We start from the raw sequence: 27,744 nt of genomic DNA, 5'->3' as shown, positions 1-27,744 counted from the left end.
GGTATCCTATGGTACATTAATTCAAGAAGAAGCAGACTTTTCAACAAAACACCATTGGGCACTAATTATTTTGATACAGTCTGTATACGGGTGTTATTTTACCAAAAACAAAATTATTCTTGAAATCTATGTGAATAATGATATATCTTAAATGGCGTGTGCGTACATACAATGAACCTCTATAATCATGATCTATATATGCTAACCTTTTTTTATTACTTTTTTTTTAAATTTTTTGCTTATTATTTAGTTTACATTTTTTCAGAACGTTTGCACAGTATTTTTTCACCCAGGCTTCAGCCTGGTGATATTACATTCAGTTTAGACCTTGTCCTTTGAACCCAAATTGGCTACTTTGAAACGAAGTAGCCAAATGCATTTGCTTCGTCCTCATTAAAATTATTTTACAGGATAATGCAGAGTATCTAATGGATCTGCAGGCTACTAAAAAACTAACCTCACTCCCCATGACAAAATTCATAAAACTATATTCAGTAGTGCTTGACTTTACCCAGGGAATGGATGGAATATTAACCTCATTCAAGTCCCCATGACAATTATTCGTACAGCTGTTCTGTAGCCTATGAAGTTATTTTTTGACATATAGGGATGATGTTGCAATATGAAAGTTGACCGATGAATGGCCATGGCCACTAATTCATGAACTTGGCTAGCTGGCTGGCTGGTCTGAGGTCACACTTCTTAAACATCTATGATTTGAATTGCATTGTTGTTCTCATCACAGACTGAATTAGAAGGAACCATTAAACTACTACTATTAAAGTCTGTTATTATAATCGGACACTAAATTAATTGTAAAAAATCCTCCTGCTCCCATCATGCAAGTTATTCCACTTAGACTGTTTGATATAGGCCTACTTTTATCAAAATAATTAAGCATTGATTAAGCATTTGCCAGTGAAACATTCTCACTCACAAAAATCACAGATACTCAACATGAGAATCTGTGCAATGTTTGACAGAGAAGGTCACTAAATCTGGCCGTCTCAAGTTCATAATTAGTTTTGATTGATCTTCATGTACCAAATCATTTACTTTAAATTGATATCCTAGCTGTGACCTCTGAGCCAAATGTTCTATAGCATAGTAACACCACATGCATTCATATACATTTATATACAAACATATTGGCATAATGGGGATTGATGTTCTCTGACTGCAGTCAGAGGGCTACAAGTAGGCCTACCAGTATGGCTAGTAGTAGCATACAGGTAGTTCATATACTTATTCAGCAATCATAGCTCAGTTGTGGAGTACTAGTTCTTTGGTTGAATCACCACCTTCTTGACTGATCAGAAGACCTGTGTTTTATATAGGCTTACTGCATACACTGCCTACCTCTTTGCAGCTATGTGGAGCCAAGGTGGGGCAGTCCGGGGGGGTTGTGCAGTCATGTGACCTCCGTACGGCCTGGGTATTCCCTTTAAAGGGATTTTTATTTGTGCGACATTAGAGCACATCAGACATATCGAATTCCATTCTTAATACGAGGAATGTCCTTCTGATAATATTTTTTTAATTCGCGATACAATACAAATTTTATGGCAAATTATTCAAAATTGATATTTTTGACATTTAACAGTCCTCGAACATGTCGAAGTAAACTTATATGTAATGATATGTACTTAAAGTGTGTGCAACTGGGAGGAAAAGCCGTCCATCATTTGAAAATTTTGACCTTTCGTATTGAAGATATACATTTTTTATGGCAAATTATTCAAAATTGATATTTTTGACATTTAACAGTCCTCGAACATGTCGAAGTAAACTTATATGTAATGATATGTACTTAAAGTGTGTGCAACTGGGAGGAAAAGCCGTCCATCATTTGAAAATGTTGACCTTTCGTATTGAAGATATACATTTTTCCCCAAATAGACCTCAAAATTTTCGGTATTTTGGGGAAATATGTGTATCTTCAGTACGCAAGATCGAAATTTTCAATTGATGGTTGGTTTTTCATTCCAGCTACATCGACTTTAAGTACATATCATTAGATTTATAAAGTTTACTTCAAGGACTGTTATGAAATAATATCAATTTTTAATAATAGGCCTACCATAAAATTTGTACTTCTAGGCCTATATTGCGAATTTCGAAAATATTTGATATCAGGAGGACATTCCTCGTATTCAGAATGCAATTCTGTATGTCTGATGTGCTCTCATGTCCCACAAAAATGTTGTGCAAACGTTGCTATCCGATTCCTTAAGCGATTTATAACTCTACCTATTTAATTTGCCAAATAAAAAAATAGGTTGACAGTGAAATACACCTTATATGAGGGTTTTCCCGCCGGAATAAAAGACTGCAATTTAACACAAAATATATGTTAGGCGCGTGAAAGTCGATTCCGAGTTTACCGTCCCCCGCCCGCGTCACTTTTTGGAAACCAAAAATACCCGCGTCAAATTTTAAAAAATGCCAAAATAATTCATTATTTTCAAAGTAACAGTGTTTTCACCAGTTTTAGCAATTGGAAACATATATTTTTGTTTGTAAAACATATAAATTCATAACTTGGAAGCAAAACCAGGCTTTTTTCTAACTTTTCTAGTTCCTATACCTTTCGTGAAATTTCTTCGTCGCATTTATTTCCATTTTGCTTTAAATCAACACACATTTTAGGTCAATAATGAAATCTGATGAAATAATGAAAAATGAAAAAGTCACCTCACAAACCTGGAAAAAAAAGTGACGATAAACTCGGAATTGACTTTCATGGGCCTTATGCAGTATTTTATGCTTGATTCGGTACTCTATGAAAAGGTTAATCTGTTAGACTATGATGAGGGAAATATCCTTAATCTAATAGATTAAGGTTGAACTAATCTCAATTAGATTACAATTTTTTAATCTTATAGATTGAAATTCAAATCCATAAGATTGACTTTTTAAATCTTAATTCAGATTAATTCAATTTTAATCTTTTAGATTAAGAACTTGTAATCAAAGATTGGGTTTGTCACTCATCACAATTGAATAGATTAACTTTTTCATCTTTGAAAGAATTAAAGCCATAATGTGTGATTTGCTTCACAGCGACGCCCTCAATTTTACTCGGATTTCTACATTTTGCATAATTATAATGCCCAGTGGTGTACTAAAATACCACGTAAAAGACTAAGCCTGAAGTGTTTTATAACAGTAAAATTTAACTTTTTATATTAAAACCGGGTCGACCCGGTTTTATTCCGAGTTCATCGATCGACTGCTTGCTAACATCTCCCGTGGATGTCACGTTATGTGTACACACGTCGAGCGCGATGCTCCGTGCAGTATTACATGTTACGATCGGCGAGCGTACACGCATTGTAGGTGCTGGAATGAAACAGCAATTTTCTTCGTTATACCTCATTTGTTTGGCTCGAAATTAAAAGGGGATAATGTAAAGCCATGATTTTTCCGTGTTACAAAATTTAAATTCCGTGTTACAAATTGGACGATTCCGTGATTTACCGTTTTACATTATAAACCACTGAAAAGTGAATACAAGCATGTTTTTAAAAGTATAATTTGTCTTATATAATTATATGTACCTTTTTACTGTAGTCTCGGATCCCCTCAACATCCCCATTAAAATTAAGCATCATCAATTGTCTTGTGGGTACTTCCGATAGCTGTATCGGTCAGAATTTGGCATCGTAGGCCTAGAATAAATGCTAGAATGGATTGTTTAATGGTTGATTACTGCTAAATTATCACTTTTCTTTGTTTTCTTTTGCAAATCAACGCATAAGATAGACATTTTACACAGTTTTTCGCTATTTTGTGGCATTTTCAAATTTCCGTGAGCAAACCCCGAATTCCGTGAATTTTTCCGTTTTTCCGTATTATGGCTTTAGGATAATGTGTTCAGTGAAAACAAACAGTTAAATAGGAATCTATTCTTTATGCAAATCACGCATTATTGCTTTAAAGAGAGTATAGGTTTTGAGCGAATGTCTCTGTAACTTCGCTGACAAAAGTGAGGACTACCACGCATGGCCGCGAATTTTGTAATGTCAGAGAGGGCCTCTGTCCCGGGCCTCTTTCATGGTCCCTACGCAGTGAACAAGTGCTATAAACACAAGTGAGTGATCCACTGCAGGGAAAATGTTGCAACTATTTTGCTTTTATCAAAAACAATTTTATTACTGGACTATAACAACGTCGTATAAAAATAGATTTATAGCACCACTGACATCATCCAAATGCTGCATAGAATCCAGGTCTCTCTACACTCACTCGCACTCCTCTTCTTCCTCTTCGGTGAAACTACTCGACTCCATTTTCAATTTATCTGCGAAAACATAAGAACCAGTATTATTATCGTAATTATTCGATTAAAATAAAAAAAAGACGATGAAATCACAGACCCAAGAAATCAAGAGATAGGCGGGATATGATGACACAGACTCCCGTGCGGCGACCACCCAATTCTACACAAAAGTTGGTAACCATGAGAGTTACCAAATAGTGCAAAAAAGGGGTATTTATTTTTACAAGTAGCGACCCAAATTGGCAAAATAGGGGTATTTAATTTGCACTGTCGGCGAAATTTTAATGTGAAATCGGTAAAACAAGGGGTATTTAATTTGCACTGTCCGCGAAATTTGGATAAAAGGGGTACTTGGGAAAATCTGGTAATTTTATGTCAATATTTTAGTGTCATTGAAAAAAGGGTGCTTGAAATTCTAGTCATTCAAAACCACAAAAGGGTTGTTTAGGCCAAATTTTGTCCTCGATTTGCATGAAAAGGGGTTAAATTTGATGAAAAATCATTGCAAACTGGGTCTTTGAAAGATTTGGTAACCTCTCATGGTAACCAATTTTTGTGTTGAGTTGGGGGGGGGGGTCACAGATCGGTTACTTAAGCAGTGCAAAAATTCTGCTAACATGAGTAGCATGTAACATACATGGCACCCCTGGTATAGGTTATATCCGAATATACAGTGGTGTGTTTTTTTTCGTTTTTTATTGATTGTTACTCTTTTGGATTTATAGAAGGAAAAATGTAACCGTTTAATTCGTTTTTAGTATACATGATAGTTAAGGGGTGGGGTATGAACGTTTGGACAGTATTTATTTTGGGATATTAGAGCACATCAGACATATCGAATTGCATTCTGAATACGAAGAATGTCATTCTGATATCAAATAATTTTGATTTTTTGAAATTCGCAATTTAATACACATTTATGGCAAATCATTAAAATTGATATTTTTGATATTTAACAGTACTTGAAGTAAACTTTATAAATCTGATGATTTATACTTAAAGTGTATGTAGGTGGGATGAAAAGCCGACGATCAATTGAAAATTTTGACCTTTCATATTGAAGATATGGATTTTTTTCCCAAAACACAAAAAAAATTAGGTCTTTTTGGGGAAAAAAATCCATATCTTCAATAAGAAAGGTCAAAATTTTAAATTGACCGTCGGCTTTTCCTCCCATGCTACATACACTTTAAGAATATATAATTAGATTTATATAATTTACTTCGAGGACTGTTATATATCAAAAATTTGAAAATATCAAATTTTTATAATTTGTCATAAAATTTGTATTATATTGTGATTTTCAAAAATGAAAATTATTTGATATCAGAAAGACATGCTTCGTATTCAGAATGCAATTCGATAGGTCCGAGGTGCTCTCATGTCCCACAAAAATACTGTCGAAACGCAATAAACGCTCATTTTAGATCCCTAATGATGAGAGCAATATCCTGTGTCATCATGATCTAAGCAACTTGAACATCATTATAACCTTTGACCTAAGCTGGTAACCATACAAAATTTGAGATTTTGTACACAGATATTTCTGCACTCGAGAACTATAATAAACCCGAAACGGTCACTGGATCTTAGCGGTTTTCGGTATAGATAGTGTGTTTAAAAGGCCATCTATGGCTAATGCGAAGCACACTATCATGTCACATTTCACTTTTGTTTCCTCTTGTTTTGGAAACACTTTAATTGCTAATATCTTTGGAACTGGTTGTCCAATTTCAATGGGTTTTTCTGCAAAAGCAGCTTTGTAAATGCTATTTAGTAGCCTATAAGAATCTGACAATTAAATATTTCCGAGTTCCGACTGATTCTGCTTGATCGCATCACATATCACATCCAAGCTCACATTGGGCGCCCCATTCCTTTTTTAAAGGAATTTTTATTTTACGATGTACCCAAACTTGTTTCCCGCTGTTTTAGTTCTATAGAGATTTGCAAATTACTGTGGTTGCAAATCTATGAGCAAACTATGCAATACTTCTACATGTCTATCGGGCTGTCTATATTGCACAAAATAACCACACTGATAATGATTTCATCGAATACACACTGAGTGACATACTTAATAATTTTGTCGGCGTCTCAATTTTGACCGGTGTGGGTCTCCGTACAAGAAGTGGGCGTTTTCTCATCTGTTGTTGATTTCCGTTTCTGATTAAGACTCCATGTCCGTTATTTGATTTAGCATTGGTCACATTTACTATACAAAAGAAGAAAAGTAACATTTTCAGTGAATATTACAAACAAACAACAACAACAACAACAACAACAACAACAACAACAACAACAACAACAACAACAACAACAATATAGTGGTTGTGGTCTGACATGATAACAAGAAGAGTCTTTAAAAAGGACATAGAATATATGTTATTGTTAAGAACTGCGTGATATTTAACCACAGGTTCAAAGTTCAAAGGTCATGGGTCCTTGGGCCAAAATATAAATATAAATATTTTCTTTAAATATTTCAATTTGCATTGCATTCTACACATTTCCCAGTGCAATAGATGTGCCAGTCTCTGGAAAATATTTTCTAATGTAAATGAATATAAGATATCAATATAGTAGACATCAAATATCAAGAGAAAGAAAGAACACGAAAGAGAAGATATCAAGAGAAAGAAAGAACACGAAAGAGAAGAGAAGAGAAGAGAAGAGAAGAGAAGAGAAGAGAAGAGAAGAGAAGAGAAGAGAAGAGAAGAGAAGAGAAGAGAAGAGAGAAAAGGAAAAAAGAAAGAAAGAAAGACAGGCAGGAATGAACGAATGAATGAGGGAAGGAAGGAACACAGGAAAGAGCATAGTGTCTCACCTGGCGAAGGTGTTCTTGGTAAAACAGGAACTGGTATAATAATGTCTTCCAATCCATCTTCCTTTTGAACACGTTCCACCTTGCATCCCTCGGTCTCCTCCACCTTGCTATCACCCGCCCTGCTATCACAGTCTGAATTGTTTAATGCGTCCGATTTATTAATGTTCCTAACATCACTTTGCGACGAATCCTTTTCACTACTGCTAATATTCGTGTTCATGTTGGCGTCTTTTGAAGATGAGGAGGAGGAGGAGGCACTTAAGGGTTCAGTTGATTCAACAATTGGTGAGGTAGTGGACGATTTAGTGGAAGTCTGGCTGGATGGACACGTGTTCCCATCTGAATCTGAAAGTTGAGAGTTGGTGTTATCTTCTAGGCTCGACGGATGGAATTCTGTTTAAAAAAACATGCGATAAAATTATGATAAATATCATGAAAGTCACTTTGTGCACTTTTGTCCATACATTAATAGACGTTCTTATTTAGCAAACAAGTATGTATTATGTATAAAAATTACTGTATTGGTGCTCGTCCGACCAGAGGGTTTTCATAAATTGATGGAGGGTTTTTTAATGTAAAATTAGCATTATTACTTGTAGTTTTCGGTCTTTTCCAACCGTGCTCGAGGAAAGCAGGATTGGGGAATCCCTTTTTTCTTCATATTTTCAAATGTGAGATTTTGAGGCATATAAACACCCTATAGAGCACCACAAAAACTTGGAAATGATCCTTGTTCTCTAATAAACTTAATTTTATCTAGAGTACCACAAAAAACTTGGAAATGATCTTTGTTCTCTAATAAACTTAATTTTATCTAGAGTACCACAAAAAACTTGGAAATGATCCTTGTTCTCTAATAAACTTAATTTTATCTAGAGTACCACAAAAAACTTGGAAATGATCTTTGTTCTCTAATAAACTTAATTTGATCTATAAAGCTTTCCTAAAGTATACCAAAGTCTAAACATTTTCGGAAAATCTTTTTAAAAAAAAAGCTGACAAATGCCAGAAATTGAGGCAGGATAGGAGGGGACGAGAACCAAAACATTTAATTTTTTCGGCCTTATCTTAGAGGGAACGTCATCAGACAGCGTTATTATTTTATTATAGCCGATAGAATATAGGCTATGTATACGGTAAACAAAAAGAAGGTGCGCTTTTATACAGGCGGCGGATGATATGATCGAACCGGCAACTTGTGAAACCGCCCGGCCGTATGGCATTTTCCAATATACCCCGTACTGACGCGAGTATAGTCCCACCTTCGAGTAAAGTCCCACCCCAAATTTTCGAAAAATTTCAGAAATTAAAAAAAAAAAAAAAATTTTTTTTTAAAGTTATTATTTTTTCGGCTTTGAGTGTCAGGACCTGGACCTAAATGCTAGGGTCATTCATGGTTGACCTAAAAAAAAAAAAAAAAATTTCAAGATGTTTTGTATTTTTAATATGAAAATTGATATTTTGTATTCATGTCATACTCTATTAATGATTTCAAAATGTATTCAAATGCAATGCATTTTGAAATCATTAATAGAGTATGACATGAATACAAAATATCAATTTTCATATTAAAAATACAAAACATCTTGAAATTTTTTTTTTTTTTTTTTTTTTTTAGGTCAACCATGAATAATCCTAGCATTTAGGTCTAGGTCCAGGGACACTACAAAACCGAAAAAAAAATTTTTTTGAAATTCGAGTATAGTCCCACCCCCCAATTTTGAAAAATGTTCACCCAAAAACGGGGTGGGACTATACTCGCGTCAGTACGGTACTCGGTTAGTTTTGTGGGGTTCATTATCGAACCCTAACGGTTTTAGCTTGTATTTATATTTTTTATCAACATAGGCCTATTTGTTTGTGATATTTCAAGCGTTTTAAAATTTCAAAATAATCCCATTCAATTATTCGGTTGACGATGAAAATTTACTGAATTTAGAGAATGCAATGCGGCCACCACCTGCTTTTATAGTAAAAAAAGACCAGCAAAAAGACTCACTGTCGGTCGTCCGATCACTATATCGATATATTCATCAATACCAGCATAAGAGCTCATATAATTAAATAATTGTCAATTATTGTTTTAAAATAAAAGTGAGTAAATTACATGTCTATACATCAACTTCAGTACCGAAGCTATTTTTAGTATAACATAAGGCCTATACCTAAAGCATGCCCTTCATTTACTAAATAAACATGAGGAAGTCAATCAGACGCAATTGATCTGACTGAGAATAGTTTAGTTAATTGCAAACATTCAAACAATGTTCGTCATGCTTAATTAATATTAGTAATTAAGGCTGGGGTAGCAGCTGCTTGACAATCAAATAACAAATATTAAGATTTCACTAATCAGTGTTGACATTTTATCATTTGTCATGTGACCTTTGGCAGCGTTAACAGTAAAGGCCTTAAATCAAAATGGCTGCTCTTTTGAGGGTCAAATTTTGAAAATTCTGAAATTGCGTTTTCTTTTGTCATAGCCTATTGGTAAAAAGTACAAAACTACAATTTTCATCTGGGAAAGTTTTGCAAATTTGCAACAAACCCAAATTGTGAAAAAAAATCACCCGGGCAATTTTTTTGCTATTTCTCCATTTACGATCCTTATTGTCTGATTTCGATGTGCCTTCCACGTCACATTTTCGCTAATTTTGCGATCAATAAACTGGTAGATAAAAGTCATAATTGTTCATATTGCAGTGGGCCATTCAATATTCAATGACATACTTTTACCGTCACTATAGGCCTAACCTTTTTATTATTTTTTTATGACCATTTATTGAATATATTTAAAATTAAAATATTAAAATTGTGATAAACATCAGTATAATTTCGAGTTCAACTGAATGCGTTCATCATGATTAAAAATACATTTCTATTGATCAAAAATCGACTATGGCATAGTCTATAATGAACCGTCTTCCCTTTTTAATTTTGACTATTGACAAAAAGGTCACTGACCTTTTTATCCATTCCCTCATATAAACCAGTTCTATGTGGATAAGCTTTCCTTCTTCTTTTCAGAGGGGGAGGGCAAGGGGGGTAAGGCAACTATCAAGGGAGATGTTGATGAAAATGGCCAAAATGAGCTAAAATGTACAAAAAAAGCCTAACTATTCTTAAATATCAGAGCCAGCCAGCATCCTACAGGGGCCGGAGACGAGACTCCTCAAAAAAAAGGGGGGAGGGCAGCTCCCCCCTGCATTCAATATTTTAAAACATGCGACATAATAAAGAAAACCACATAAAAATGATAACTCACAAATTTTGACAGAAGGAAGATCGAATGTAGGCCCTGTAGGTTCAAGAATTTAGGCTCAAGTTGCGTATTTTCACATATCAGTTGCATTTGCACACAAAGCTAAGCAAGTCTATACAAAATAATTATTTCGCTCAGATCACAGACCCTATCTAGTGCTCAGATGATTCTCAAATTTCAAGTTCAGTACACATACGTAAACTTTGACCTATGAGGTGATACTGAACAGCTGAACGCTCACATTTTCCCATTTTTTTAAACAATTATTTTTTAGGCAGGGGCCTAAAAGCCCATAGCTTCAGTGTTTCAACCTGTGTTTTAACCCCCCCACATAACTTGCCTGACCAAAAGATGTGTCAATACCCCGTTTACGCAGAGCATCTTAATGTAAGCATCTTAATGAAAACAAAACTTTTAAAATACCTACCCCCCCCTCAAAATAAAAATGCGTCCCTTCCCAACGTCGTTTCAGATTTTGACTTTCCAAGTTCCCATAAATGAACAAATCGAAGCTGTCCCACGTTAAAGGGCTTAACCTATAGGATTGAACTTTCAAAATGCCTACGATCTAAATCTTCTAAAATACATCCAGGCATTTTAGGGGTGGTGCAATAATTATGTGTACCCCTGGGGGGTGAATTCTCAAAATGGTCTGCCAAAAAATCGCTTGCCCCCCCCTCTGGCCGTGCCAAAAATCTTTGCCCCCCCTTTCGATGTGCCAAAAAACCTTTGCCCCCCCCCCTTTTGATGTGCCAAAAATCTTTGCCCCCCCCTTACACATGCAAGATTTTGGGGAACCCGAATTTAAAACCTTAAATTGTCTTATCATATAGTGCGAGCGCAGCGAGCAGAAAATTTTGCATATTTGAACGTGTTCCTAACGTTTTCCTACGCCTTTTAGGGCGTAATATAGAAACGGTGCCCAAAATATCTGTGCCAAAAATTGCTTGCCCCCCCTTTCGACCTGCCAAAAATCGCTTGACCCCCCTTTGACCTGCCAAAAATGCTTGCCCCCCCCTTTTGGCCTGCCAAAAATCTTTGCCCCCCTATAATTCACCCCCGGGGTACACATAATTATTGCACCACATGCAGGCAATATCTGCAGGCATGGGGTGCGTTTGCCGATGCCACATGATTTTATAGCCTAAACGTTCGTAAAAATCGAATCGGGGAAAATGTTCTTTATCAATTGCATTATCCAGATCAATAATATCATTATTTCTCTCTTGACTTATATCTGTTACCGTTTCTTTACTTCTTTCAGCCATTCTTGATTATGCTTATTTAATATTGACCCTAGGTGATCGATTCATTCACCATTCAATAGCCTTCTTGACTTAAATATTCAATTTCATAATATTATGATTTATTATGGTCATTTGTCATGGACTCATGGTCAGATCAGAGGATGATTTAAGGAAGCCCCATCATGCATTGTAAAAGTGTTATCACTAGAGTTTCAACTGCCACTTTACTTTTCAAATCCCATTGAACTCTGTGCAAAAGATGTTGTTTTAGAATTGCCCGTGTGTCGTCATTATTTGGTCGATTTCAGATCTAAAGTGATGTATGCATGAATGATAATTCACACCTTCTGTAGATAACATAAAATGTGAAATCGACCAACTATTTGAAGGTGTATTTATTGTAAATATATCTGTCCAAATTCATGCACGTGTGTATGCAGTGGACGGGCAGTGGTGTCATGTTTACGCACACAGCTGTGCTAACCGCAAGACTTGCTGGGAAGTGCTTTTAAAAATCATCCTCTGTGGTCAGATGGTGGAACCCCAAATAGTGGGGAATGGGATGTTAATACATTTTTCTCGCCGCTTTCAGATTTAACTTGTCCGAGCATAGGACCTATATTTTTTGGAAAGCTTTTTACACAGGATGCCATCATGGATGCAGTCAAAATAAATGTAGGATACGCTCTAAAGAAAATATTTTCAAAACTTCGGTGCACGTGATGACATGCATGATGAAAGTGGTGATACAGATACAGGGTGTGAAAAAAACAAGTAACTTTTTTCATACCCTGTATCTGTATCAGCACTTCGATCAATCATAACATACCAAAACTATGTACATTTTATTAAAGCTCATACACTATGGGAACCAGGATCACGAATGATTCGAACAACAGTTTATAGAAAACACTTCTACACGTACACCACTTCAACAACAAATAAATAACTTTTTCAATACGGAACCAGGATAGGTCTACTCAGGGGGAAACTTGTGACAAAAGTTTGTCCATGTATATAGGTCTATATAAACCGGAGCCTGACTCGACTGTTAAAGTTTTGACTATCAATGAATAAAAATGGTGTCCTGTCCATCAGCTTGAATCTTGGTAAAAACAAAATAGTTGTGTTGCCCTAATACCCATGTTACTCGACTAATCAGATTTTTTTTGCAAATTCATATGGGTCGTCATTTTTTAATAGACCCTGCATGGGGCTATCACCAAGAAGTTAGACAATAATTAGCGAACAAAATATAAGGAAAAGTCACTATTGTTTGGATAAATGTTAATATCTGATCAAACTACTTCATCAGATTTGTTGCTAAAACTAACTTGAATGCTTTTTCCTCTACAGTTTAACAACAAATATATTGACTTGTCATATACCGTAAACCTCGTGTACAAGCATATAGAGTGGTTTTAATGAAAGCTAAATTAATCCAGACGCCATCATTCATCGAAAAAACAAGTGCTATTGTAAGACCAATATTTTGTATTGGCATATTTACGGCTGTCTCGTATTAATTTAGATTTCATCAAAAACACACTATATGCTTGTAGACGAGGTTTTACGGTATTGTAAAAAAGGACAATGTTTACACCAAAATAAATAAATCTAGGCCTAGCCTATATTAGAAGCCCTAATCTAACAACCTTTTAAAGATGCGTGGCCTGAAAGAGAAAGTGATAGTCTCATCCCCAATAATGGTATACCAGAGAAGATTACTAGTATATACAGTAGCGTAGACAGGGGGCAGAGTGCCCCCCTGACAAAAAATGAATGAAAAAAGTGCCCCTCTGACAAAAAATAAAAGAGAAAATCAGGAGGGCAAAGGAAAAGAAAAAGAGCAAGGAGCCCTTTTCTACCAAAATTCAGCCCGAAAATACAAAATTTTGGCGCACATTGTAAAAATAAAGCCCGTTCTATCCTGATAATGGGCACAAATAGTGTAAGATACCACATTTTTGCTCGCTACGCGCGCACATCATCCCAATAAAGCCTTTTGTCTCTTATGTATTGTATGATGCAACTGTAATTTTTTTCGTCTGTGCCCCCGAAATTTTATTCCCCCCCTGACCAAAAAAGCTGGCTACGCCCCTGAGTATATACAGACTACAATGTACACACATCCCTTGTAAAACACGTTTTACTTCTAGCTTGAGCGAACCCCCCCGACCACCTTCCACAGCTTGTATAGGACTTACCTTGTGATTGTGTGTAGTCGGGCATTGTTGTTTTCTCCTCTTCCGTGTTGTCAATTTGATGACTTAAATTGCCGTTAATTGTGCACTTCTGGCTCTGTAATTAGTATCCAAAAAATGAACAATTTATTACATCGATCGGTGTAATTTATTTGGCACTGCAACATAATACTGCTCTACATCAACGCTGTAAAATAATTGAATTGTAAACAAGAATTGTCTTTAAAAAAAAAGACAAAGTTCATGGATCTTAAAAGACGGGGTGGGATTTTTTTGTAAAGAAGGCGGCCCTAATTTGTTCGAACTTTCATGCAAAAGGAACCAGTCGTTTGTATTATCCTTCAAACAAATATCACTATCATTCAATTAAGCCACGTAAAATAAATAACATGTAGGAGAGTGGCTATATCGTCCTCGCCCTGTAACCGATTTGGGGAGACTTCACGTGCACATACTCATATTCAAAGTAAAGAGGTCCAAAGTAAAAAAAGAGCAAAATTTTGCAAAGGGACCACTGACACTCGTCATTTTAAAACTGTCAAATAGCCCACACAAACTGCGGAGTAAAATGAGTCGGTCAATTTTGGAAAAGGAGGGTTGACATTTTTGCAGACCCTATATCGATATCGTATCGTAACCATGGTAACAAAGGTAAAATAAATTTTGGTGCAAATTGTGTGAAACATGGGAGTACTAGTATATCAAATAGCAATGTACTAGTGGCCCAAAGACGGGAAATTGCAAACTGAATCATTCGAATACTGACCTTTCTCTTTTTTTTTTAGTATCATGGAGGAGTATTTCGGGATTCTTGCATTCTCTTTTGTGACATTTTCCAGTAGATATCCAGTTTTTATCCACGAAAAAAAGCACACGTATACCAGGGACAGGGTTGTTTGATTTAAATCACGCCGATTTAAATCATTGATTTAAATCGCGATTTAAATCACTTGATTTTTTTTAATCACTGAAATAAATCAAATTTTTCAAATTTTTTTACCATTTTTGTTCATAGTTAATTTCTTACTGTTTTACTTCATTCCTAATGTTTCTACAACTTTTGGATACAATTAAAATACCTCTATGATGATGTCACTTTATCTATTGCTGAAAATTCGTCTTCAAGGTTCAGAATTCGACAGGTTTTTCCCATGATTTTACCAAATTTTTTCTTTGAAATTTTCACGTAAAAAAATTTTCTGATTTTTTGTAAATACTTCGTAGGATTGTGCATATATGTCTAGCATTCCACTGGTACTCCACTTTCTCCCCCTCCCTCACTTTCCCTTGGACTGGCAAGTGCCACCAAATAGGCCTATTTTGTGATCCAAATCGTCCATATTTAGATGATTTTTGACACTTTCTTGAACTAAATTTTATATCAGTCAGTCAGTGATTCCATTATTTCCATCCATCCAGTAGCAATAGCATGACGATGGTTCTATATATTTTATGCATGCACAGTCTTTATTCTATAGTATACTCACGTTACTTTCACGTGTCCTTTTGCTCTCATATCCTGCAATGTTATGCTGTTGTTCCTGTCCGACGTTGCTATCGTTGTAAAAATCCCCTGTGAGGTCAACACATGACTTTTGAGACAGTTCTAAAGCCATTTTATTTACGTAGCTTCCCGTACTATTTTATTGTTAGTAAACTTGAATACATCCTGGTTTATAAACAGTGCATTGAGTCAAGTGAATGTAGGTTTTCCCGATAATGATACACAACTTAATCATGTATCATAATGTATGACGTATTTTACCACATACAAATGCATGTGTAGTTGCGGCTGAAATACGTCACTATCAATACAGTTCAACAAGGTTTCTTAAATTCTTTTGTCCGAAACTATTATGCGTAATAAGAGCAATTCACCCAGCAGCAATACCAACTATGTACCAACAAAACTTTCAAGGACTTCAAACCACCTCAGTTCCATCAAAATAATGCACTATTGACCTCTGTCTTTGCTCTGGTATTCATAGCTGTTCAGGTTTATATATTTTCGGTGTCAAGGACTTCGACATCAAACTTTTCAGCGGCGAAAGTCAGCTGGAAAGTCGATTCCCCTGATCCCGCGCCTGGTCGATTCATTTGCAATCCTGCAAAAAGTTAGAAAAGAAAAGAGATTTTGAAATAAAGGGCACTTCGTGATCCACAGCTTCTAGCATGATGTTATCCCCCAACTTTTCTCAAAAAAAGGTACCGTAAAGGGGTAAGGGGGCGAAAAATTGTCGCAATGAATTTTTTTGCATCAGGCCCCCCCACCATGCCTACAGGCGGGTGGACCTTTCACGTATAGGGTCGGTAGGTCGGTTGGTGTTTTTTGGTTGGTGTTTTTTTGCAATTTAAGAAAATAAAAAAAAAAGATTTTGTTCCTATTGTCGAAATTTGGGTCGGTATTCATTTGTAGGCCTACAGGAAAAAAAAATTCCCAGTTTGTTCAAGGGTTTTCTTTTTTCGTCGCCTTTAGAATATAGCAAAAATATCGTGATATTTAAATTACGTTCTGGGTACACAACGAATGAAGAGTGTTACTTTTTGTTGAGTTTCGAGTATCGAGTTTTTTGTATCGAGGTTCGAGTTTCGAGCCGGGGTTTCGAATTTGAGGTTCGAGTTTCGAGATGGAATTTCGAGTTAGATCAACTTTGAGTATTATTGTTATTATTATTACAAGAAACAAATCAAAAGTAGCCAAGTGTGCAAGAAAGAATGAAAGGGAAAGAAAAAAGGGAAAAGAAACGAAGAAGAAAAATAGGAGAGTAAACTCGAAATTATCAAATCAAAACGAAATGAAACGAACCCGGAGGGGGTTCTCCCTGATTGAAGGTATACGGGGATGTGCTACGGTTTTGGGGTACTTTTTCAGCAATTTTGGTATATCAATGGGTGGGTTTTCAGTGGAGACCAATGCGCCCAATTGGGCGCATTTGGGCAAAAGTGCCCCTAAAAGCACCCAATCAGGGCAAATTTGGGTGCTTTTTGGTGTTTTTTGGAAAATTGGTATACTGATGGGTGGCAAAATCAGCAAAAAATAGGTATAGAGAAAGTCAGCATCCGAAAGTCTGCGTGGCACATCCCCGTAATTTTTTTTTCGAAGAACCCCCCCGGGAAACGAATCAACATTGATTGGACCCCGATTGGACCTTGCCAAATAATCTGTTGACCGCTCAAAATCATGAGTGTGAAAGTGAAATCGTACATGTGGCACACTGATCACCAGCCAGGCCCCTCTGAGCCAGGCCTATGGTTTCCATATACGATGGTATTATGATTAATAACAGGCGTAGAATTACACTTCACAGGTGGGGCCTGCCGAAAAAATAAAAATAGGCTTTTGGGGATTCAGGGTAAGAAAGCCCTATCTGCTATTATGCCTCTACTTTTTGGCCAAAAAAAATGGCAAAACTGAATAAAACGTGCTTTATGTTGACCTGTGATTTTTATGAATTCAATTCAAACACCTTTAATGGATTTGATTGATTTTTTTATGCAATTTTATATCAATACGAATTTTACCATGTATATTCAGGGGCTGTGCAATAATTATGAGCCCTTGGGAGGGTAAAATTGGGGGAGGGCAAGATTTTTTGGCCAGTCAAAAAAAGGGGTGGCTAAGCAATTTTGGCAAGCCGAGAGGGGGGTATTTTTGGCAGGTGCCTGATTTTTGGCACACATTCATTGGGCGCCTCTTAAATAAAACGCTCTAAAAAGGCTTGTGAGGGAAACAGTACGAAAATTTAAATTGCTTATAAAATAATACATATTTTCCCCGGGGGGTTCACTCCCATTGTGGCCTGTACACAGTCCGCGATAATAAAAACGCGTAAAAAGGGTAGTTTTTCGTGGGTAGGCACGATACGCGCGTTTCGTGTTTAGGGTGTCAAAAACATGAAAAATTGGAAAAAGGGTAGCAAAATTGCAATTACTAATATACGCGTAAATGAAATTTAGGGTATGAAATTTGATGAAATAAAATCCCATGCGTAAACAGGGTGTAAAACAGGCGTGTGTTCCCTGTTTAGGGTATCGTTTTATTTAGCCAAGGGTTAAATCCTTGTTTAGGATGCTTTTCAAAAGTTGATTATCGCGTATGGTGTACGGGACACCACAATGGGAGTGACCCCCCCCCCCCGGATAATTTCCCTGCTAATATTTAGACCATTTTACGTTTGCAAATTGGGATCCCAAAGCATACCGCATGTGCAAAGGGGGAGGCAAAGATTTGTTGGCAGGCCGAGAGGGGGACATGCGATTTTTGTCGGGCCGAGAGAAGGGCGATTTTTGGCAGGTCGTTTGAAAATTTTACCCCGCGGGAGCCAGGCTCATAATTATTGCACAGCCTCTCATGTAGGCCTGGCCCTTTTGGGTCAAATGGACAAAATCACACAAATATAGGCCTAAATGCATTTCCCTGTAAAATATTACATCAATAAGTTTTTCTTCTTGGATGTCATAGATTAGTCACGGCAAATTATGAAGTTCATTTAGTTTACTTTCAATGTTATAGCCATTTTAATGTTGACATTTTTAGAAAATAACAAAATTGTAATCAACATTAACTCTCTTCACGCGGGTGTCGACTGCAGACGACAAGTTGGTTTTTTTTTAAATCAAAAATTCAAAAATTTCATAAATGTAAGATTTCATGACCATATTTGTAATCAGCATGAAAAATGCATTAAAATGAGTACAAACAAGCCTAGTATTGATTCAGTGGTTCTTAAGATAGCTCTTGATATTTTGAGAAAATATTTCAAAACTTCAACTTTTTCCGTTGAAGTGCATGGCTAGCACGCAGAGCATTAATACAACGAGTGCATTTTTCAACCCAGCATATATAGATAAAATTAATTTTAACACAATAATAGCCAACGAGAATCATGACATAACACTGACAATGGTCTTTGAGTGTTGTTGCTATAGCAACCTAATTATGATGATTTCTGAAGACAACTATTATGCTTTGCTATTTGATAAAGACTGTATTGCCCGGTATAGCATTCATATCTACATACTAACAAAGTATGATGTTTTGCATAACTTTTATTTTGCATAAAGAAACACCGCGCGATGTGTGTTGTAAGGGTGCATACCACCAAATTAATGTCCCTCATCATTTATTAGACATTAGGATAATCATCCCTGAAAACAGAAACATACAGTCATGCAGCGTACACTTAGTGTGAAACATGTGTTTGAACCTGAGGTATACTAGTCTCAGGTTTGAACAAGAACACTAATTTATGCAGGAACAGCAGGATACACCCCATGCAGCCTGCGCCTATACGGTAGGTCTGACCAAACACGGAGAAGCTGAAGGTCACTCTGTTATTTATCTTCTACCTGACCAGCATGCAAATTTAGACAACCGCAGGTCAAGGCCGTGTAGGCCCTATGTGTTGTTCGGTATCGGCCGCTTTAGGGGCAGAATGGATCCATACGGTCACTGTTCTAATATTCTCTTCTTTCAAAGAATAATTTATATTATATGTAGCCCAATACTTTAGGATTGTGGAGACAGATACAGATATTGCTAATTCATTTGTTACATACACAGTCCGCTATATTTTGCCTTTTAAAATATAAGTTACCAATCATTGTGACATGCGCCCTTATTCACAAACACGAACTGCACGGGGTTTCCCAGCAAAACTTGTATTTTTTCATAGTGACCGTAAAGTATGATATTTTGCATATGCAAAACTACATATTTTGCCGAAGTATGTCGTTTTGCATATGCAAAACTACATACTTTTGGAAAGTATGTAATTTTGCATATGCAAAATATCATATTGTGCAAAGGTATGTGGTTTTGCACGCAGCACCGGACAGTCATAGACTATTATGTATATTGGAGATTCGGTCTTCAACCTGTACTCCTGGAGCACAACTATTGGGCAGCTGGTCATTGTCCTAAACACTGATTTGAAATCAATGTTTCAGCTCTCTATAACTTATTACGCGAATAAAGTATTACACATACTTTAATATCGCCCTAAGTTATAAAAAGGGAAAAATCAAAAGAAATACTGGGATTCGAACCACCAATCTTTTTTTTTTTTTTTTTTTTTTTTTTTATTCATTTTGCTTTTAGATTAAACAGGACAAAAGACAAATAACTTGAGAAAAAATAAACAAAAGATAGAAAGAATAAAAACAACACACACAAAATACAAAAGCATCTCTTATATCACTAGTACAATACAATATTATGCATATTTTTAAATTCGTTTAAATACTTTGTTTGTCCGTGGGCACATGAGAAAGACAATAATAATTAATATGTTGTATTTATATATAATTACTTTGTTGTTACATTATTTTCTTACACAAAACCTTCCCATTTCATACGAAAGATATTCAATCTATTTATTCTCTGAAAACAAGCTTTTTCTTCTTCAATTTTTTACTTAAAAATGTGAGAACGTGGCGATATATGGTTTCTCATTTGAAAACCTGTTCCTAAATAAATAATACTTAGCACTCAGAATAATATAGTTAAGCACTTTGAACCTTGAATGTCCTTCCAGTCCCAAAATTATATCTTTATAACATAGATGTATTCGAGTCTGTATCTTTCCATTTAACCATGCAGGGCCGGCGCAACCTATGCGACAGGTCAGGCGATCGCCGCACCAGTTTTGAGCAAAGCAAAAAAAAAAAAAAAAGAGAGAGAGAGAGAGAGAAAAGGAAGAAAGAAAGAAAGAAAGAAAGAGAGAAAGAAAGGAAAAAGTATGCAACAAATCAGGCGGATTGAGTTCAGAAATGCAAAATTTCCCTAGGCAAGGGGACGCCTTCCAACACACTGGACCCTCGTATTGGTCATAACTTTACCGCAGGCGCGGTTTAGGGGGGCGGGCCTTCCTCCCACAAAAAAAGAGGAAATGAGAGAAGAGAAAGGGAAAAAAAGCTAAAAAAAGGAGAAAAAAGAAAAGGAGTTGAGAAAAGTTAAATTGCACGTAATTGAGTAGGTCCATGCCTAAAATAACGCACAGTCGGGTCGATCGGAAGTAGGCTAGGCCAGCAATTATTTTAGGCATTGCTTTAAGGCCGGTCCTCGTATACCAAAAGCATGTGCAAATTACTGCGAAATAGGCCCATTTTGTCACCAAAGTCACTAGACGACAATAATAGGGAAAACCTGTTCACGGAAGGCCAGTGATGGACGGACACTAATAGTTCTAAAATGGTCCACCAAATCGCTTCATTTTGCAAAATTTTCCAACTTCTCAGGGGGGAATATCCCCGGAATATCCCCTTCAGACACCCCCTTGCGCAGTGGATAAACAAGTGTCCATTTTCGCTTCTGCTTTCAACATTTGCCAATTTATATTTAAAACAATTTATAGGCCTACAACAACAGGGAAACGAAAGGCTTCATGGCCCGTCATTTCACACATTTTCAGCTTTTTCAAACTAAAATTGTACACAATTATAGTGCCAAAATGGTCCATCAAATCGCTTCAAGTAGGTCTTCATTTTGCAAAATTTCCTCAGACACCGCCTGCTGCGTAGTGCATAAACAAGTAGTGGCCATTTTCGCTTCTGCTTTCAACATTTGCCCATTTAAACATAGGCCTGCAACAATAGGGAAAACTTGTCCACGTAGGCTTCATGCCATGACATTTCACAAATTTTCGGCTTTTTCAAACTAACATTTAAGACAAAATGGTCCACCAAATCGCTTCAATTAGGTCTTCATTTTGCAAAAATTTCTTACTTCGGAGGGGGGCACATCCCCCCTCAGACACCTGCGTCGCGCAATCGCGACGTGATTTTTTTACATTTACTATATTTTATTTTAACGCACTCTGGGGGAGCAGTCCTGGATCCGCCCTTGACACCTTGTATATATTGATGGGTCTACTTTCAAATTCTCAGCGGCACCCCCTTTCCCGGGTTTATAATTTGAAGTTCTTAATATGCATATTTAGCATTGCAAATTGGGGGGGAACTTATAATAGAGCGAATGTGTGTGTGTGATTCTCGCGCAACCGGGACCTTATTTTGGTGTTAAAAGCCTAGAATATCCGCAATTTTGTTTAAAAAAACAACAGGAAATGGCCTGTAAGCGCATCCAGAAACAAAAATTTTCAAGGGGCCCTACAGCGGGCCCCTGCACCCCACGCCGTTAGACGCTCCGCTCGCATCGCTCGCTACGCTCGAATGGGATAGTATAGGCCTATTTCTAGCGCCGCACCACTTATAAATCTCTTGCGCCGGGCCTGCCATGTCTCTATCTCCATCCAAAAAGAGTTTATTTGATGGCATTCCCAGAACATGTGATCAATTGTTTCTTTATTTTGACATAAATGACAATTTTCGTTCTCTTTCAGATTAATAAGCTTTAAATAACTATTGCTTGGAATTATTCGATGAAGGATTTTATATTGAAAAAATCTCATTCTTTCTTCAGTGGTAATTTGAAAAGGCAATGTCCAAATGTATTCCCAATTTAGATTACCCAAATGATCAAACAAACGATCATAATAATTCTGATTTACTGGTTTTGTTGATTGTGACATGTTAAATTGTTTAGATACATCACGAGTTGTTAACTTCTTTACTTCTAACGAAATATTTTTTTCAATACTTTTAAGTTTTCCCATATCTGTTTCAGAAAGTTTCTTTATTTCTAATTTCCATTCCTTTGGTAAACTATTTATAACACCGTAATATGTTTCAAAATCAATACATCGTCCATATTTTTCACAAAGCTTTTCGAATGAATAAAATGAACCTTTATCATCTAATATATCTTTAATCTTTATTAGTCTTGTTCGAGCTCTATTAAGAGACTTGTTTACATCTTTTGAAAACAACTTGTTATAACTTAGTGGCATATGCAATACATCTTCCAAATTGATTGTTTCTTTGTTATTACATTGTTTAAAACTTTGCCAGCTTAAAATGACTTCTTTGTAAAACTGGGGAAATTTGCAGGAAAAACAGAATCATCAACATTACATTGTAACAGGAACTCCAGACCTCCCATTCTATTAAAGAAATAATTTGGGACATCTTTCCACGGTGCATAACCTTCACTCAAAAATCTTTTTAGCCACATTATCTTTAATGCTTTGTCTGTATTGAATATATTTACCATCTCTATTCCTCCGCTTTCTTTTGGTGCAATTAAAACAGAACGTTTGATTTTTTCTGGTTTTCCACTCCATAAGAAGTTATACAGTATCTTTTGAACATCAGATAACACATTTCCACTCACATAATCTGTGGACATTAAATAAGTCATTTGTGAAATACCAATACTTTTTACTAATAAGACCTTTCCTCTAAGTGTTAGATCTCTTTGTCTCCAAATATCTAATTTGTCCTTTAATTTTGTGAGTCTTGGTTGAATATTATACTCATTACATTTTTTACTATCATAACCAACAAATAAGCCCAATATTTTTACAGGTTCCTTAGTTGGTTTAATACCATAAACATAATCATTACAGTGTCTAAGACTTCCTATCTTCATCAATTCTGTTTTCTCCAAATTTATCTTCAAACCAGACAACCTTCCAAACTTATCTATTTCTCTTACAAGATTCTCCACAGATTTTGAATCGGATAGAAAAAAGGTTGCATCATCTGCAAAAAGGAGCACTTAAGCTCCACCCCACTTGGGAGTTCTATGCCATTAATATCCTTACATTTCAAAGTTATTAAAGCCAACATTTCTATCACACACACGAATAATGCTGTTGATAACGGGCATCCTTGACGAACACCTCGTGTCAGATCAAACCAACCAGTAGAAAACCCCTTATTTATTACACAACTTTTAATATTTGAATAAAAACATTTTACCCATGAAAGCAGGTTTGGACCAAAATTAAATTTTTCAAGGTTGCCATAAGAAAACTCCATTCAACAGAATCAAAAGCTTTCTCCAAATCGGCAAAAAGTAACATACCAGGAATGTGGTTATCATTTGTGTACTGCAGAATATCTTCAACTAAACGAATATTTTCTCCAATATATCTACCTTTGACAAAGGCTGTTTGATGATTACCTATAATACTTGGTAGTACACCTTCCATTCGTTTAGCAATTGCCTTTGTACCTATTTTGTAATCGATATTTAATAATGATATTGGACGCCAATTTTGATAAGCTTTGGATCTTTTCCAGGCTTAGGTAGAAGAGAAATTATTGCTTGTGATTGCGTTGTTGAAAGTTGACCATTTAAGTAACCAAAATTTAAAGAGTCAACTAAAATATTTCCAAGCAAATCCCAGAAACATAGGTAAAACTCACTAGAGAAACCATCACTCCCAGGAGATTTATTTTTAGACATATCTTTTAAGGTTTTGTAACATTCGTCCAAAGTCAAACGCTTTTCACAGAGCTCTTGCTGTTGTGGAGAAAGCTTGGGAATCTCAATTTGATTTAAATATTCCTCAATATCTTCATAACCTTCACCATCTTGTTTACTTGAGAAAAGATCTTCATAAAAGACTTTGATTTCACCAAGAATATCTTTTGATGTTGTTTTAAGGACATTATTTACAAGTAATTCATCAATTCCCTTTTTTGAAACATTTCTTTTTCCAAGTTAAAAAATATTTAGAGCTTTTTTCTCCTTCATCATAATACCTGTCTCTTGATCTCACAATACTACCATTAACTTTGTATTTATATATTTCCTCTAAGTTTTTCTTCACTTCGGCATACTCGTGTACAATTTCTTCTTGAAGTTCATTATTTATCTTTTTCTTCAAGATCAATTAATCTTTTATTCAAAGATCTTTCACGTGCATTTCTTTCTCGATTTTTTGTGGTTGAATATGATATGGTTTCCATACGTAATTTGAACTTCATAAATTCCCAAAATTGTTGATCATTTAAGTTAGCATATTCACGTTTAACATCTGAAATGACACTTTTAATTAAATTATGATAATCAACATCTTCTAGAAGACTATTATTGAACTTCCAAAAACCCGGCCCACGAGGCTCGGTATCACTCAAAGAAATCTTCATAATAATTGTTTGGTGATCGGACATAATACTTGGTACAATATTACAATCTACTATATTCATTTTAAGCGACTGAGGTATAAACCAATAATCAATCCTTGATGCAGAATTGCGATTACGTGTTGACCATGTGTAAGCTATTTTGGTAGGGTTTCTTGTACGAAAAATGTCTATTAAATTGTTTTTAAAAAGAAGACGTTTGAGGGAAATTCGGCCATTCTTATGCTCATCCTTAATAGTATTATTTTTAGATTTTCTATCCAAAGTGATATCCATAGCTAAATTCATATCGCCTCCTATAATCAAGTATTCTTTAATTACATGTTTTTCTATAATATTGCTTAACTGATCATAAAAGATAACTTGATCTTTGTCATTATTGGGAGCGTACACATTTAAAAGGTAAAAGGTTTTTTTTTCGATACTAACTTTTGCTAAAATGAATCTTCCTTCCGAGTCACTTATCACTTGGTCAAACGTACATGTAATTGTTGGATTTACTAAAATAGCTACACCTTTACTGTCGTTTGTTCCATGACTAAAAACAATATTACTTGACCATTCTCCTTTCCACTGTTTTTCTAAAGTTTTACAGCAATGTGTTTCCTGAAGGAATATAATGTCTATTTTTTCTTCTTCATATACATAAAGATTGCTTTACGTTTTTTACATTTCTCAACCCACGGACATTCAGAGATGCAACATTTATACACGACATAAATAAGAAGTACAAATAATAAAAAAATAATATTAAATAATAACGAGATTTGAAATAACAAAATGTAATCAAAAGATAAATCCTGATCTACTTGATCAGTTTAGCGGTGTCTACCCATCCGAAAATATTACAAAATGTTCACCAATCAGTTCAAGAGTTCACCTTGCTTTTATAGCAAAGTTCTTTCAATAGTTCTTAATATTTAATGTTTGTTTATTTTCATTGTTTGCGCTTTCAACTTTCAGTTATGGTGTTGAGATTCACTTATTGATGCGGAACTCCGCTATCAAACTGTCTTTCATTATACTTGTAAACAGTATTGTGTCTGGTGCAGCTATCATTCTAACTCGTTTCCAGTTGGTTGATCATCACCAAGGTCTCGCTGATCATCCCTATGGTCTCGTTGTTCAGTGTGCCGGCAATTCCTGTGTATTGGGCCTGTATATTCTCCATAATCTCGACCGTATGTATCATCTGCATAAAAAGGCGCCTTGTTTCCTTTTTTGTCCCTCCAGTAACCAGCGACAAACCGGAAATAAATTTTCTTCTTATACAGTAATTTTACTCGTTCAGAGAACGCCTTTTTCTCCTTTAAATCCTTGACCGTTAGGTCCTCTACCATGTGATAATTTTCATACTTAAGTTTCTCCTTCTTTTCGTTCATAATGTCCATTTTATCTTGATACCGGAGAAATTTGACCAAGATGTGTCGATTTACACCGTGACGAAACTTTCCATCTCTATGAGCACGTTCTATTTCAATGTCTCCTCTGTCAAATTGCTCCTTCAAAATGGTATCCACTATCTCAAAGACATTTTCCCCCTTTTTTTCGGGGTACCCTATTATCCGTATGTTACTTCTTCGTGAATGTCTTTCAAGCTTATTAATGTGATCATGCAGCTCGGCGATTTTGCTTGTATTTGATACGATCTTTTCTTTCTGATTTTTTGCTATTATGTCCAGGCGTTTTGTGTCCTTTTTATGTCTTTAATTTCCTCACCTTGGAAATTCACGGCAGCTTTAATATCATTCAGTTCCTTCTTCAGTTCAGTCTGTCCAGTAATAAGGGTTTCTAGCGATCGTTTAATGTATGCGTTTACGTCCTGATCCTTTGCACTATCGTTGCCAGTAGGCTGGGCATTAGCACTACGGGAATCATCGGCGAAATATTTACTTGTAGTCGGCCTTGGATCAGCTGCGTTTTGTTTAGCGCTAGTGTTACGTGCAGTACTCACATTACTACCGCCGCTGTTTGAATCACCCGCCGTATCATTTCCACCTTGATTTTTTCTTCTTCTGGTATCCATTTCATTCGAAATTTTGATCAGTGTGTTCCGAAACTGCTAAATACGTCGACAGTATCAATATTTCTGATTCTGGTGATTATTTAGACAGTCAATTTAACGTTTATTCCGGACGGTGACACCCTCGCGTGCTTCATACCGCCGCCATGTTGTTCTAGTCTAACCACCAATCTTGACATGGGTGAATACCTCAGAGTCCACGCGACACGCAAACTGAAACTGCAGACGATCGTTTGTTTTTTGTCTGTTTGTTTTAAGTTATTTTTGTTTGTTTGTTGTTTGATTTTTTTTTTTTTTTTTTTTGTTAGTTTGTTTGGGTTTTTTTTTTGCGTTGTTTTTGTTTTTGGTTGTGCAATTTTAACGCTAAAATGGGTCAAAATTTGGACAAATCCGGGCCAAAGGAAGGTGCATATTAAAACTTTGGGTCAACGTTGTCTCGATATTTGGAGCCAGGAGGGGCAGGTTCCCCCTGCTCCCGTCGGTACGCCTCTGATTTAGTCACTTTTGTGATGCAAATTTAATACAGTTTTAAATGTGTACAGAAACATCGGCCTGGCTTAAATGCCACGAATAGCGTCCCTATGAGATGAGAGAACAAAATTATGTGCTCCAGGGGCACAGGTTGTGGACTGACGCCATTCTGAATTCTTATATGATGCACCCATTCTTTCACAAAATTAATGTTGAATATTATTTTGCAAGGCGTAAACTCTGTACAGCAAATAATGTAGCTTGTGCTCAATAGTAGCCTACAAAGGTATTTTTATATTTTTATAACTGTTGAGAAATTAAGGGGCGATATTGATATAAAATTGATTGTTGAGCCCATATTTATTGGTCGAGCTATGAGTTTTAAAATATCGGACGAGACGTAGTCGAGTCCAATATTTTATAACTCTTAGCG

The 27,744-nt window shown here is 36.0% G+C and overlaps 1 protein-coding gene across 1 annotated transcript; it reads right to left on the bottom strand.

Annotated features, from left to right (window-relative positions):
• Window positions 1-1,485: 1,485 nt before the first annotated feature.
• On the bottom strand, window positions 1,486-15,853 carry LOC140155570 (uncharacterized). Its single transcript, XM_072178457.1, has 5 exons — window positions 15,310-15,853; window positions 13,826-13,919; window positions 7,110-7,502; window positions 6,360-6,497; window positions 1,486-4,303 (listed from the first exon to the last, which is right to left on the bottom strand). Exons 1-5 carry the CDS (start codon window positions 15,436-15,438, stop codon window positions 4,245-4,247), a joined length of 813 nt encoding a protein of 270 aa, XP_072034558.1. The 5' UTR covers window positions 15,439-15,853; the 3' UTR covers window positions 1,486-4,244.
• Window positions 15,854-27,744: the final 11,891 nt, after the last annotated feature.

This window comes from Amphiura filiformis, chromosome 6, assembly GCF_039555335.1.
Source record: "Amphiura filiformis chromosome 6, Afil_fr2py, whole genome shotgun sequence".
NCBI classification, from domain to species: domain Eukaryota; kingdom Metazoa; phylum Echinodermata; class Ophiuroidea; order Amphilepidida; family Amphiuridae; genus Amphiura; species Amphiura filiformis.
Note: the sequence above shows the minus strand (reverse complement) of the source record. Positions and strands in the feature narration are given on the sequence as shown.